Consider the following 15,708-nt stretch of genomic DNA (forward strand, 5'->3'; position numbering starts at 1 on the left):
AGGGAAAGAAGCACGCTTTTTGAAAGGTCAGAAGGCTCTGCAAAGCTTCAGGGGAGAATAAGCTGAAGGCAGCTGTTCTCTTACCCTGGGGCAGAGGGTGAGAAATGGGTATAAGGAAGTATAGGGGAATTTATCTAAACAGGGTTGTTTACACATGTCGTCCAGAAACCCACCTTTGGCCATCCACGCATGACTGCTCCCTGTAAGGGAGAAAATACTTAATTACTCACAGTTTGTGTTTGCTCCAGGCTTTCAGCATTATGTCTGTACTAAATAAAACCAAGTAGCGCTAGCTTATCAAGTCTGCTGCTCTCCCTTTGGCCCCGAGTACCCGCAGTCCCTTAGTGGCTCTTAACACTGCATACCTGTGTCTGAGTACTCCTCTCATCCATCGCTCGGCCAGGATCTGTGGGAGAGACCTGGCAAAAAGGGTGCCAAACCACCTAACCCAATTGGCGATAACAGGAAAGGCTTTCTGTAGGATTCAGCAGCTAAGCTGAGTCTTAAAGCCTTCATAAGGAGCAAGCCAGGTGAAAGAAAAGGAGTGATTGCTCCAGGAAGAGCTGGCAGCCTGTGAGGAGACTGACGGATCTTTCAAGAGCTCGAGAGCTCGTTAGGAGCAAGGACAGATGGAAAGGAAAGAAGGAGGCAGATCACGTGGAGCACACTGGTTCTCATTCTGAAGGCTATTTGAAACCACGGGATTCATTTAAGCATGCAAGTAGCAAAATAGAATTTGTAATTTTGAAAGCTCCCTCTAGCTGGTGTAAGGAGAATGGTTGAAAGGGCAAGAGGAAAGAGAAGGAGCTCATGCTTAAGGCTGAGAGAAAGAAATTATTTTAAGAAATAAAAAAGCAGTGTTTGCTAGTTTTCCTTGTAGAAGTCTTTCACCTTTGTGGTTAGGTACATTCCCAAGAATTTTATTTTATTTTTTCGCATCTATTGTAAAAGGGGTTGAGTTCTTGATTTAATTCTCAGCTTGGTTGCTGCTGGTGTATAGAAGAGCTACTGATTTGTGACATTAATTTTGTATCTGGACACTTTGCTGAATTCTTTTATCAGTTCTAGGAGCTTTCTGGAAGAGTCTTTAGGGTTTTCTAGGTAAATGATCATATCATCAGCAAACAGCGACAGTTTGACTTCCTCTTTACTGATTTGGATGCTCTTTATTTCTTTCTCTTGTCTGACTGCTCTGCCTAGGACTTCCGGTCCTATGTTGAAGAGGAGTGGTGAGATTGGGCATCCTTGTCTTGTTCCAGTTCTCAGAGGGAATGCTTTCAACTTTTTCCCATTCAGTATTACATTGACTGTGAGTTTGTCATAGATGGCTTTTATTATATTGAGGTATGTCCCTTGTATGCCGATTTTGCTGAGAGTTTTAATCATAAATGCATGCTGGATTTTCTCAAATGCTTTTTCTGCATCTATTGAGATGATCATGTGGTTTTTAATTCTGTTTATGTGGTGTATCACGTTTATTGACTTGCGTATGTTAAACCATCCCTGCATCCCTGTACGAAACCCACTTGATTATGGTGGATTATCTTTTTGATACCACCTGTTCCCCAATAACCTATGGAAATAAAAAAAAATTTTTTTAATAAAGAACAGTATCTGGCACACAGCAGGAATTCCATAAATATTTAAGAAAAGAAAAAGAAAACTTTTAGTGTAACCAAACACCACCTGTTCCCCAAAAACCTTTTGAAATAAAAAAATAAAATTTAAAAAAAGAAGATTACATTATTAAAAAATAAATAAAAAAGAAGAGCAGGTGCAGGGGCTCACGTCTGTAATCCCAGCACTTTGGGAGGCCGAAGGAGGTAGATTGCTTGAGCCCAGGAGTTTAAGGCCAGCCTGAGCAACAATGGTGAGACCCCATCTCTATAAAAAATACAAAAAAATTAGCTGGGCATGCTGGCGCATGCCTCTGATCCCAGCTACTCAGGAGGCTGAGGTGAGAGGACCACTTGAGCACAGGAAGTCAAGACTGCAGTGAGCCAGCCACAAAGGTGCCACTGCATTCCAGCCTAGGTGACAGAATGAGACCCTGTCTCAAATGAGTTTTTAAAAAGAGGTAAAATCAATATATTTTATAAATTTAATTATGGGTTAACCCAATTTCTGAAATTAAAGTTTCAGCTAATGGGATTTTCAATGTACGTAGCTTTTGTGATTAACCTAGCTTATTCTAATAGCTAAAAATATCCACTAGTGTAGCTAACCACGTATTGGGGAATCTAAGCTTATACAATTTACACATGAATTAGGTATATATTTTATCAAAACTATACAATGTTGAGTCCATCCTTGCCAATGGGTGACACAGTGCTTAATGACACTTTAGCCAGTCTATAATTTTTCTTTCTTTTGTTATTAACAGTCTTATTTTGGCATTTAGGCCCCAATCTTGACGAACTAAAATAAAAATGAAAACAAAAAATCCTTTAATCTCAAATTCAATTCACTACTCATCTCCCTCCTTTCTCCATCTGGGTCCATATTATTTTCTCCAGTATCTCTCAGATACTGAGGATGTACCAAGGGTAGCACACAGATCATAGTGGGTATGGGAATCTTTTATCTGAATCACCTCTTCCTCTTCTCTCTTATAAACTCTAGCTCCCTCCAGTTGGGAGCAGGGAAGAAGGATAACAAAGGCAAAAGTGGTTTACCTGTGATTCCACACAGCTCCACCCTTTGCTGGTGGCCTATACCCATATGGTCTCCACTGTATGAGGGACATGTACAATTTTGGAGTGGGTGCTGTATTCAGCTTCACTCCAGCCCCTCTGTAGCTGAAGACCCTATTAAACTCTACTAATGTCCTTAGCACTACCAGCAATCTCAACATATCCAGGAGTCTTTTCCTTACCCCAGAGGCTGACAAGGTCAAATGCTTCTGTCCCTTCATTAACCCTTTATCTGCAGCTAAGGTTACTCAGATACTCTTCCTACCTTCAAGAGCCTCACAGATGCTGCCATCGGGGGATGTTGCCATGGCTTTCTTAAGCAGATTCCAGTAAGGTCCCATTAAACCCTGCTGGTAAGGTTACTCCAACCAATGAACCAATCTTCTTCCTTCTTTCCTTCCTCCCTTTTTTCATGCTTTCCTTCCTTCCCACCAGCAATGTTCATCAGTTCCAACTACTCTGCTCTGCTCCTTGCTAGTAGCACTTGCTGTTCAGCACTTTTTGCTGTCAAGGTTTCTTATTTTGGTTTTTTTTTTTTTTTTTTAACTATTATAATAGTGCAGTATGTCTCACTGTGGTTTTAATGACTAATAATGATGAGCATCATTTTGTGTAGTTACTTGCCATGTATATATTTTCTTTGATGAATTGTCTGTTCAAATCATTCGGTTATTTTAATAGGTTGTCTTTTTGTTGATTGGTATGAATTCTGCATATATTCTAGCTGTAAGTCCAGTGTTAGATATTTTGTAAATATTTTTCCCAATTTGCAGGTCGGATTTTCATTTTACTGAGTGTTTTTTGAGGAGGAAAAGTTACTAATTTTGGTGGAGTCAATTTATAATATTTTCTTTTATGAATTGTGCTTTTGTTATCAAATACAAGAAATGTTTGCCAAACCAAAGACCACAAAGATTTTATCTTACGTGTTCTTATAGAAATTTCTTAGTCCTAGGTTTTACATTTAGGTCTTTATCTATCTTGAGTTACTTTTCGAAAGTGTGGGAAGTATGAGTCAAGGATCTTTTTAAAAGACATGTGCATATTTACATACACTGAAAAATTAGACAGTTGTACATATATGTGTATGTGTATAAAATTGCCCAATTGTTCAGCACCAACTATTGAAGACTATTCTTTTCCCACTGAATTGCCTTTGGACATTTGTCAAAGTTGAATTGACCATATGTTTGTAGATCTCTTTCTAGATTCTCTATTCTGGTCCATTGATCTGTGCTTCTTTCCATTTACCAGTATAACACTCTTGATTGCTGTAATTTATGGTAAGTCTTAAAATCATTACTGTGATTCTTTCAGCTTTTCTTTTTCAGAATTGTTTTAGCTATTCTAGTTCCTTCCCCTTTCCACATAAAGTTTAAAACCAGTTTCTTGATTTCACAGAAAATATTCCTGATATTTTGATTGGGATTACATTGAAACTCTAGACCAATATGGAGAAATCTGAACATCTTAACATTGACTCTTCCAATCCATTAACACAGTATATTTCTCTATTTAGGTCTTCTCTGATTTCTTTCAAAAGTACTTTGTAGTTTTCAGCAGATAGCTCTTGCACATATTCAGTTAGATTTATATCTATGCATATCATGTTTTGTGCTATTGTAAATGGTACTAGCAACTCTAATAGTATATAGAAATATAATTGATTTTTGTCTATTGACTTTATATCCTACACCTTTTCTCAACTTGTTAATTGTAGAAGCTATTTTGAAGAGTCTATGGATTCTCTTATTTTTTATTTTTATTGATGGAGAATATAATCTCTTTTTATTTATTATACTTACTGATATATTAATATATTTCTTTTTTGATATTAATTTATTTTTTAAAGATTGAGGTATGATCGATGAAAAATTTGTATATTTTATATACTTAAGGTGGAAAACATGTTTTTTTTTCATAAACACAGCAATTCCCAGGAATACAACATGGTGTTTTCATATAAGTATACCTTTGTAATGATTCCCACAATTGAGCTAATTAACATATTTTTTCACCTGACACAATTATCATTTTTCTTGTGTTTGCATTGGGAACACTTGAGATCTATTACCTTAGCAATTTTCAAGTATGCAATACATTATTATTAACTATAGATACCATACTGTACATTAGATCTTCAGAACTTATTCATCTTATAACTGATGTTTGTACCCTTTGACCTGTATCTGCCTATTTTCTCTATCCCCCATCCACTGGCAACCACCTTCCTACTCTCTGTTTCTCTAAGTTTGACTATTTTAGATTCCACATGTAAGTGATATCAAGCAATATTTGTCTTTCTGTGTCTGGTCTATGTTACTTAGTGTAATAGACTCCAAGTTAATTCATGTTGTTGCAAATGTCAGGCTTTCCTTCTTTTTAAAAGCTGAATAGTATTCTATTGTGCATACATATATAGTATACATGTGTCATACATATGATAAATTGTGTATATATAGATATATATATAAATTGTGTGTGTATATATATATACACACATATGTACATATATATGTATGTATATAAGATTGCCCAATATTTCAGCACCAACTATTGAAGAAACTATTCTTTTCCCACTGAATTGCCTTTGGATATTTGTCAAAGTTGAATTGACCATAAGTTTGTAGATCTCTTTCTAGATTCTCTATTCTAGTCCATTGATCTATGCTTCTTTCCATTTACCAATATAACACTCTTGATTGCTGTAATTTATGGTGTGTGTACACACACACACACACAATGGAATACTATTCAGCCTTCAAAAGTCTGAATATAGACAAATATTTTATATATATATATATATATATATATATATATATATATATGTCACATGTTCTTTATCCATTCATTCACTGATGGAAACTTAGATTGGTCCCATGTCTTGACTATTGTGAATAATACTGAAGTGAACATGGAAGTGCAGATATCTCTTCAAGCCACTGATTTTATGCCCAGCAGTGGGATTGTTGGATCATATGGTAGTTCTGTTTTTAATTTTTTGAGGAACCTCCATACTATTGTCCATGATGGCTTTATTAATTCACATTCTCATCAACAGTGTACAAGGGTCCCTTATTCTCCACATCTGCAATAACATTTGTTATCTCTTTACTTTTTGATAATAGTCAAACTAAGAGCTGTGAGGTGATATCTCACTGTAGTTTTAACTCTAAATTCCCTCATGGTTAGTGCTGTTGACCATCTTTTCATATACTTGTTGGCCATTTGTATGTCCTCTTTGGGAAAATGTATATTCCAATCTTTAGCCCATTTTTAAATCAGGTTATTTGTTTTTTTGCTATTGAGTTATGTGAATGCCTGATATATTTTAGATATTAACCACTTACTAGATATACAATTTACAAATACTTTCTCCTATTCTGCAGGCTGCCTTTTCATTTCATTCCCTTTGCTTTGAAGAAGCTTTTAATGTAGGCAATAATGTTATGTTAGCTAGAACTAGACTCACATATTGTACAATTTCAACTTTGGGGAAGAGCCAGTGTGGGGAGTAGTTGTAGGCTAATATTACTGGTGATAACTAAAAGTTAACTTAATGTAGAACAGGTCATTTTGATGACTGATGCTAGTTCTATCAAGTTTTAAGTGGTAATGGTGGCATTTGTGGTTGCAAGTTTGGATGTGTTGACAAAAAGAGTCAAACGCTGTAAAATATTTTAAGAGATTTATTCTGAGCCAAATATGAGTGACCATGGCTCATGACACAGCCCTCAGGAGGTCCTGAGAACATGTGTCCAAGGTGGCTGGGGTACAGTTTGGTTTTATATATTTTTAGGGAGGCATGAGACATCAATCAAATACATTTAAGAAATACATTGGCTTGGTTCAGAAAGGCAGGACAACTCTAAGTGGGGGCTTCCAGGCTATGGGTAAATTTAAACATGTTCTGGTTGACAATTGGTTTAGTTTATCTGAAGACCTGAGATCAATGGAAAGGAATGTTCAGGTTAAGATAAAGGATCGTGGAGACCAAGTTTTATTGTGCAGAGGAATCTCTCCGAAAGCAGACTTCAGAGAGAGCAGGTTGTAAAGTGTTTCTTATCAGACCTAAAAGGGTGCCTGGCTCTTAGTTGATTATCTCCTGGATCTGGAAAGAAAGGAGGGAAAACAAAAGGGGAAGGATATTCTCTATAGAATGTGGAGTTTCTCCACAAGAGACTTTGCAGGACAATTTCAAGGTATGGCAAGGAAATATATTTTGGGGTAAAACATTTTGATTTTTTTCCCTTGTTATGCCAGAGTCAGATTAGAAAGTAAGTCACAATATATAGGGTTAAATAAAACCCATCTGATGAGAATTTATGGTTTGTAGGGCATGACTCCCCACACCCCTTAGAAAGGAATTTGGGCAAGATAAAAAATCAGAGGTTAGTCCTCAGATGAATAGGTGGAGATTATACATTGTTGGAAAAGAGTGATGAGCATTGTTACTGTAGGCTAAGTAGAAGTTACAGTAGTTATAGGTTAAGTGGAAGTGGTTGCAGATTCAGTTGAAGGGAATGTAGTTGTTGATTCAGTCAAAGAGATGGTCGAAGTGGTGATTGAGTTGTCAAGTAAGTTGAAGTTGAAGTAGGACTTGATATTGTTGAAGTTGTAACTGTTATAGAGTCTGTTAAAGTGACTGCAGCCATGATTCCACTTGAAGTGATAGGAGTAGCTGTTATAGTTGCAAACTGAGTTGAAGTGGTAGAGGTTGAAGTTTCAGTTGAAGTGATGGCCATGGCTGTTCAAATTATAATTGATTGGTAGTTGCAACAGTTATAGGTTCTGTGGAAGTGGTGGCAGTTGTAGCTGTTGAAGTTGTACTTTCAGTGGTTGTACTTTCAGGTACAGTTGAAGTGGTGGTCACTGTAGGGGGACAAGCAGGAGAGGGTGTTCCAGGTTTGACAGTCACACACTCTCCATTGTTTGTGGATAGCTGGATAACAATGGAGGAATTGGCAGATCCTTTGTTATTCACCAAGCATATTATAAGTACTCCAATTGCTGTCATTATCACACAGGCTAAGAGACAAGCCAGGAAGACTTTCCACGTAGACCAGTCATTGCGGCAATATTCTTTTACCTAAGCATGTATATAAAAATATCAGCAATGAAAAACAAAAATGCTTGTAAGTTATCATCTCTTTTATATTACTTATAACTTATTAAGTTAACATCATTTGAGTCACTATGTGTCTCTGAAAGTTGGGCTTGAAGTCCATGTTTTCATGCAGGTGGAAATAATTGTCTGCTGCCCCTTACATTAGAAGAAAGACAAATCTGCAAAATCTCATCTTCTCTTATTCTATTTTCCATTTGTCTTTTTTCTTTTTAACAGACTTTATTTTTAGAGCAGTTTTAGGTTGACAGCAAAACTAAGCAGGAAATACGGAGATTTCCCACATCCCTCCTGCCCTCACAGATGTTCAGCCTCACCAGTTGTCAACTTCTCCCATCAGAGTAGAAGATTTGTTACAATTAATGAACCTACAATGATATACCATTATCAGATTACTTTAGGGTTCACTCTTGGTGGTGTATACTCTATGGGTTTGGACAACTATATGATGACATGTATTTACCATTACAGTATCATGCAGAGCAGTCTCACTGCCCTAAAAAATCCTCTGTATTCCTCTTATTCTTTCCTCTCTCACCCCTACCTTTTTTTTAATGCAGGAACAACATCTCATATTGTTGTTGAGAAGATTAAAAATAACATACATAAAGTCATTAGTTTTCAAAAATAATATTTTTGTTTTGGATGCAGTATAATATAGAATTTAGAAACAAGGGCTTTGGAGTCCAACAGATTATTTCAGTATTACCTGGATGAAAGTAAGATCTTCAAGGAATAGAATACAAAACTCATACCTTTCAGACAGAATACAGTAGTCTGAAATATTACAAAATATGTGCCATGGTATTTGTTGGAAGACAACAGTTTCATGAAAAGCCTGATGACACAAGACAGCAGCGAAAGAATGAGGGCAGTGGCCACCAAGGCCAGGGAAATGAGGGCCACTAAGACCAAGTTAGCCCTAGGACAAATAATGTCCTCTTTCCTTGATGGGAGGCACTGAAAAGGAGGTTCAAGAAAAGAAAGTGGCAAAAAGACTTATGTACATCCGGGAGAGGAGTCTATAATACTGCATCACAGAAACTTAAAAAGAGCCCTTTAGTGAAATAAAATGCACATGATCAGACAAAAGGAAACTAAGTTCTCCTCCTGCTTTGGCCCCTTCTGGCAAAAACCGTGTGAGTTCTAGCAACTCTCTAAACTTTCCTGAGCCATATTTTCCTTAATTGTTAAATAATTTAATGGGACTAGATCAGTCATTCTCATCACTAGTTGTACATTAGATTCATCTGGGTAGCTTTTAAAAACTATTGTTGTATGGGCCCCACCCCCCAGAGTTTCTGATTTAATTAGTCTGGGGTGGCGCTCAGGCACTTGATTTTTTCTTAAACAGTCCCCAGGTGATTTTAATATGCAGTCAAGTTTAAGAACCAGCAGAGGCTGGGCATGGAGGTTCATGCTTGTAATCCTAGCATTTGGGGAGGCTGAAGCGGGTGGATCCCTTGAGCCCAAGAGGTTGAGACCAGCCTGAGGTACATGGCAAGACCTCAACTCTACAAAAAATACAAAAATTAGCCAGGCATGATGGCATATGCATGTGGTCCTAGCTACTTAAGCAGGCTGAGATGGGAGGATTGTTTAAGCCCAGAAGATTGAGGCTGCAGTACGACGTGATTGTGCCACTGCGCTCCAGCCTAGGTGACAGAGTGAGACCCTGCCTCAAAAAACAAAAAATAAAAATAAAAAAAGAGCAAGCAGACTCAATGTTATTGAAGACCTCCTTCAATTCCATGATTGATATGGGTTACTTTACCTCTGCAAACAAGAAGAAACATTTTCTAACTCCATCCTACTGAGCTTACTTATTCTTTCAAATTGTCCCAGAAACAGTATAAAGTTCATATTGTTTTGTCCAGGATCAAGAAACAAGGCTCAGAGGCTCTCTACTGAGTCTCTATAGCAAGACTAAGCAGCAAAAGGAAGGAATTCCAGAGTCTGGGGAACCAAACCAAACTGCCAAGCCATATTGGTAATACATAGTCAATGTTAAATTTCTATACAAGGGCTGAAGACTTAAAGATACAGTCATGAGGTAAAGTTCATTCAGCCTACAGGACATGAGGTCAGGAACCAAGGACTGCTGAGTCTGGTCTCCAAAGCTAGTGGAGATGCTCCAGAGAACAGTAAGGTTTCTGTGTTAAGGTCATATACACCAGAGGCCAGAACCCAGGGAGCTAAAGAAAGTGCCACACACAGGTTCGGAGGCTGCACAGAGTAAGAAAATAAGGTAATCGCCAAAAGAATAGGACCCGTGAAACTTTAAATATGACAGTCTCCCATCAGAGTCTAATGGTGAATTAAACCCTAATATTGCCAACATTCTTATTCATCTGCCCTTCCCTAACCTTGCATTTGCACCTTACACTTATTCCTTTGATTTTCATGTATGTTCTCTATCTATTATGGATGTTTGAGTCCCCGATTAGAATATTAGCTCTTGGAAAACAGAGACTAGCAAATATTTATTTTCTTGTGAATTGCCTCACAGTGACTTGTACCTATACTGAGAATACAGCAAATGCTTAATACAAATATAAATGAATTAAGTAATTAAGTACATTTCTTGGGAAAGAATAGGCAAAGTACATGCCCATATAGAGCACATCCCAACCTGAATAAAAGCTCCTGTGCTAAACATTACCTGTGTGTTACAAGATTCTGACTGTAGACATCTTGAATGTGCAAGGACTCCTGGGTTCACGCAGACCCCAGTTAAGTTGGGAGAGACATCACTGGTTGTATCATTTGAAGGTCGACACCAGCATATGGAACTGTGAGCCTCTTGGTCATTTGGAAGTGTGATTGGCTACAAAGGCAGAGTGGAAGTGAGGAGGAAGCCTAGGAAACCATGATGTTGAGTTGCTAAAATAAAATTTTTCTATCAAACATACCTAAGAGTATGACTTTTAAAAGTAATAAATGTTTTCTTAACCTCTGAAGATAAAAAAATCTAGACAGATTATTATATATCATACTTTAATTTTGGTAAGTTACTAAAGTTCTAGTTCAGGAATGTGTATCCTCTTCCTCATGATATTACATAAATGGATTGAATATCCTTTTGTTGCAAGCTGCTGTATGTGCAGCATATATTAAGAAGCCTCTATAAGGAAGAGGATGGTGAGCTGAAGTCCTTGCATCTTACTGGGTACGACCTGTTCAGGTCATTTTGGAAATGAAAATATTGAAGTGAAAAGAGTTGAAATGATTTGTCATCATGACACAACAGCTAGCATGGGAGCTCGGACCTTCCAGTGTTAAGGCCCATGTACTCCACTACACTATACTAGGAATAGTATATTGTTATGCTGTGCCATGCTATGCTAATATAGTAATGTAGTATATACTATACTACATGATACTAGTGAAAAATTCTTACACAAAGTGACTGCTTTACATAATTCATACCATTCTCTATCCAAAGGAACTTGCAAGCCTATGACAGTGACACAGAAGACAAATCATTTGTCGAATTTGCAGTATGTTTTTGCTGGGTCCCTCTTGGGCATAGAGCAGTGTAAAAACAGTCCACAACAATATAGGTCTCTACTCTCAAGGAGTCTATTTGCTAACAGGGAGGCAAAACAGGTTAGTGTATAATTAACAAATAAATGCAATAATTGTAAATTATTCAGAAGAAGAGGTAAATAAGGATTGAAAACGACTGAGTTGGCAGGGAAAGACTTTAGGGAAGGGGTGTGTTAAAAGAGGGGAAGGATAAGATAAAGTGAACATGAGAGAGGAGTAGATTCAGGAATTTATGGATCTTGTGGAAAAGTTTTTTGTTTTGTTTTGTTTTGTTTTGTTTTGTTTTATTGAGATGGGCTCTGTCTCTGTAACCCAGGCTGTAGTGAAGAGACACAATCATGGTTCACTGAAACCTCAACCTCCCAAGGCTCAAGCAGTCCTCTCATCTCAGCCTTCCGAGTAGCCATGACTACAGGCGTATGCCTTCATGCTCATCTAATTATTTTTGATGTTATTTTTTGTAGCGATGGGGTCTCCATATGTTGCCCAGGCTGGTCTAGATCCCCTGGGCTCAAGCAATCCTCTGGCTCTGCCCTCCCAAGGTGCTGGCATTGTAAGCATGAGCTGCTGTACCCAGCCAAAAGTTTTGTTACATATCAAACATAATGTAGAATGATCTAAGGCTCTTCATCTCACAGGATGATAATGTTTACTTTCTAGCTGTGAATCAAGGTTATCTTTGGCCACTCCTATCAGCTTCAAAAGGAGAATACTAAAATTACCCACTTACAGATTTGCTCATATGATCACTGAGTAAATAACTACCAAATGCTTGGAGCAATGTCTGGCACATAATACCCCCCAGTGAATAGGTGTTAACTATCATTCTTGTTATTAGTAATAATATTTTAATTACTACCACTACTGCCACTAGTTGTCTTTGTGTTGATTTAATAACCCATTACCAATAGTTATAGAAATTACTGGCCAACCAACCAGTGAGTTCCATGAAAACTGTCAAACCAGAATGATACATAATCTTTGACCCATTAGGAATTATTATTAAAAATACAAAAATATAAAATTGTCATTAAATGTAGTTAAGATGGGATACTCCTGGCAGTAGACAATTAGCTAAGTTAATTTTTTCTGTAAGTATAATATAAATGAAATAGATATCAGTCCCATGCTTATCAAATATGAATAAACAAAATTCTACCTACTATACATTATACAAATTTGAAGAAGTTGAATTTATCTTTGTTAATACCCTTGCTTATTTAACTAGGTGCTGATCCTGTTGTTTTCATTACATCCAATTTGCTTGTGGCTGGTGAACCTGAACATTTTAATGTACTTTGCAAACAAAGTGAAACTTACTCAGTGGGGCAGTTTCCCAGAATTTTCTGGCCCTGTTAGAATTCCAGCCCTTTCAGAGAGGAAGGTGATGGGTGGGTCTACACTAAGGATGGGGAACCTGTGATCTAGGCCCAGTTTGCAGCCTAAGTAATAATTTTACTGTGTCAGGTTGCTCTGACTCATAGTATAGGTGGAGTCTCTATACAAAACTGGAAGAGTTGAAGAGCTGTAAATAATGTTTAACCAGCATTAGCATAATCAGCATTAGCTAATAATGGCCGCAGGCAACTGAAATGCATTAGTTGTACTTACTAAAGTACATTCTGTAAGTTTTTTACCCTAACTTTATAAGGATTAACTTGAGATTTCTTAGATCCCTAACAGAAAAATAAGGACACCAAAATTTATTTTCTGTGTGTTTATAATCTTCAAATACTTTTTAAATTCCATTATTGAATTTGAAGAGAAAAATATTGTTATATCTATGCCTGAATAATATAATAAAGTAAAATATTTAGTCAGCTATCCAGATATATGCTGTAAAAAAAAACAATGTAAGCTAATATTTGTAAACATCTTTACATTTGTTATTATCTAGAAAAACTATCAAGATGATACATACCTGGCCAAGTATAATTTTTTTTTTTCCATCTGAGTATTTGGACATCTTGAAGATCCGATTACAGTGTTACCCGAGCAACTGACCAAGCAGACTTCCAGACACCAACCCAGGGACTGAAGATCTTGGTTCTTTTGGTGAACCAGAAATCCTCTATAGGATTCTTGTATTAACACTTACTGAGAAACGGGACTTTCTTCTTTGGTATATCTCATGAGTTACACAGGCTGATTACCACAGTTCCATATGACAAAAGCAAGCTATTTCTTCACACGTGTTTCATTCATTCTTCAGGCAGTGAATTTTAACTCACTATTTTAATTTTCATTACAAGTCCTTCCTCTTTTCTGAAGTCAAAGATTATTTGGTTGGATATAAATAGATACATAAAATCTGTATGTGATACAGATATATGATTATGATAACTATACACTGAAGGCTTGGTTTTTGGTATAAAAATATTTTTTTTAAAAAAAGCAGACAAAATAGTCATATTTTGACACAGAGCAGGTATTTTTGGAGGTTTTCTTTCTTAGGAATATTAACATCTAGAATTAATATCTGGTTTTTCAGCATATTAAGAAATCTGAGTTCTGACAGGTCTAAAAATTCTAAGCATCCAATTGTAAAAATAGAACTTAATAAATAAACACTGACATCATTGGAGTTTATGTTTACATGAAGGTGAATATAGAAAGTTAAATGGATCTATTTGTATATCCTATGGCCATAGAAATATTTCTCATACTTTATAGCTATGCATATTTAAATTAATATCTAAATATATAACATAGCAAAATAAAACATGAAAGTTACAGCACAAAAATTGATACAGGGTTGCTCTTTATTTTGGAGAAGAATGCAAAATTATGATCTTGTCTAGAGAGTAATAAAGAGATTAAACTGCTTTTAAATGCTGAAAATGAAACTGTAATATAGGCAAACTATCAAGATGGAGCAAGGACACTCACCGGCTGGTTTTCAGAGTGCTCAACATTCAATACGTATTTTCCGTGCTTTCTGTCCATTCTTGAGCTGCCAATATCACAAGCTTCTCTCCAAGAATATTTTTCAATTTGTTCATTGCTCTTTATATCTGCAACCATGAAACAATTAAAACACTGGTGGAAATCAACTATGATGCATCAGTACAAGCGTGGATTAAACTAAATACTAATTATTCACTAAAACAGGATCCACCTTAGAGGAGGAAATGAAATGTTAACTGCAGAAAGACGCAAGAAAACCAATACTTCCTCTGAAAGGTATTGTGACTACTCCCTCTGAAAACCTTACATTATTCTTCTGTCTCTCCTCTTTAGTCCCATCATTCAGGAACTCACCTTTTATTTTAGGACCGACCCCAGAAAAACGTTCTGAGATAGAAATTTACCATTGCTTGCTTTCTACTCAAGCACGAAAGCCTCTCTCCCCTTGTTGGCACCATCTCTTAGTTACCGATGACCTTAGGGACACTTCACCTTTTCAGTCCCTGGGTTGGTGTCTGGAAGTCTCTTTGGTCAGTTGCTCAAGCAATTCACACTCATTAAAAACTATTAGAATCAATTTCCTAGAAAATAATGTCAAAGGAGTGATGGAATATTGAAAATCTTTAAGAAGAGGGTTTTTTTATTTTGGTCAAAAAATCTAGTTTGTCTTAAATTGTAAAATGTTCAACTCTTTTATTGGTTTATTCACTCAACAAGTGAGAATATTGAGTTTCAAAAGTGTGCCAGTTATGTTTGTAGTGCAGAAAGTTCCATAATAAAAAAAAAAATTCCTATTCTCTTTGTATATGACACTTTTGGATTCTGAATATTTTTAAAGTTTAATCTTTGAAATTTCTCTTATAAATGTATTCAATACCTTCAGCTTGTAAGTTTTACCCTTGTGCTGTAGAATATAAAGAACACGGAAAGCTGTCAAGGAATTGAAGAACTGGGAAAAAAAATTGTTCTAAAGAGGAGTTTAAAATATGATGATTTGCTACAACATGGATGAACCTTGAGGACATTGTGCTAAGTGAAATAAGTCATCACAAAAAAGAGAAATACTGTAAATTTCACTTATATAACATACCTAGAATAGTCAAAATCATAGAGACAGAAAGTAGAATGTTGGTTGCCAGGAGCTGGGAGGAGGGGGAAATGGGGAGTTATTGTTTAATGAATACACAATTTCAGTTTGGGATGATAAAAAGAGATCTGGAAATGGGTAGCAGTGATGGTTGCAGAATATTGTGAATGTATTTAATACTCTTAACTGTATACTTAAAATGATTAAGATAATGAACTTTGTGTTATGTGTATTTTACCACGAAGTTACGTGTATTTAAAAAGTGAAACACAAACAAAAACATAAAGATTTACTCTTCTTGAAGCAAAGCAAACAGCCATGGGGTACAAGGGACCAACATGGGTTAA

The 15,708-nt window shown here is 36.4% G+C and overlaps 1 protein-coding gene across 2 annotated transcripts; it reads right to left on the reverse strand.

Moving 5' to 3' along the window:
* Positions 1 to 6,107: 6,107 nt before the first annotated feature.
* Positions 6,108 to 14,352, reverse strand: DYNAP (dynactin associated protein). Of its 2 annotated transcripts, XM_055292315.2 has the most exons (3): positions 14,257 to 14,352; positions 10,481 to 10,645; positions 6,108 to 7,782 (listed from the first exon to the last, which is right to left on the reverse strand). In XM_055292315.2, the coding sequence occupies exons 1-3, from the start codon at positions 14,311 to 14,313 to the stop codon at positions 7,450 to 7,452; spliced, it is 555 nt and encodes a 184-aa protein (XP_055148290.1). In that variant the 5' UTR covers positions 14,314 to 14,352; the 3' UTR covers positions 6,108 to 7,449. The 2 variants fall into 2 exon arrangements, with proteins under 2 accessions (XP_055148290.1, XP_055148302.1); XM_055292327.2 differs by lacking the exon at positions 10,481 to 10,645 and having other exon boundaries at positions 6,466 to 7,782; positions 14,257 to 14,328.
* Positions 14,353 to 15,708: the final 1,356 nt, after the last annotated feature.

The sequence above is a fragment of the Symphalangus syndactylus genome, chromosome 1, assembly GCF_028878055.3.
Source record: "Symphalangus syndactylus isolate Jambi chromosome 1, NHGRI_mSymSyn1-v2.1_pri, whole genome shotgun sequence".
In the NCBI taxonomy this organism is placed as follows: Eukaryota; Metazoa; Chordata; class Mammalia; order Primates; family Hylobatidae; genus Symphalangus; species Symphalangus syndactylus.

Bases quoted from the DNA above. Each gene is read 5' to 3' on its own strand.
- DYNAP (XM_055292315.2), bottom strand. From the start codon at position 14,313: ATGGACAGAAAGCACGGAAAATACGTATTGAATGTTGAGCACTCTGAA. The intron at 10,646-14,256 runs GTGAGTGTCCTT...CTGCCTTTGTAG, and splicing joins AGCACTCTGAAAACCAGCCG to CCAATCACACTTCCAAATGA. The intron at 7,783-10,480 runs GTAATGTTTAGC...ATACATGCTTAG, and splicing joins CAGAATCTTGTAACACACAG to GTAAAAGAATATTGCCGCAA.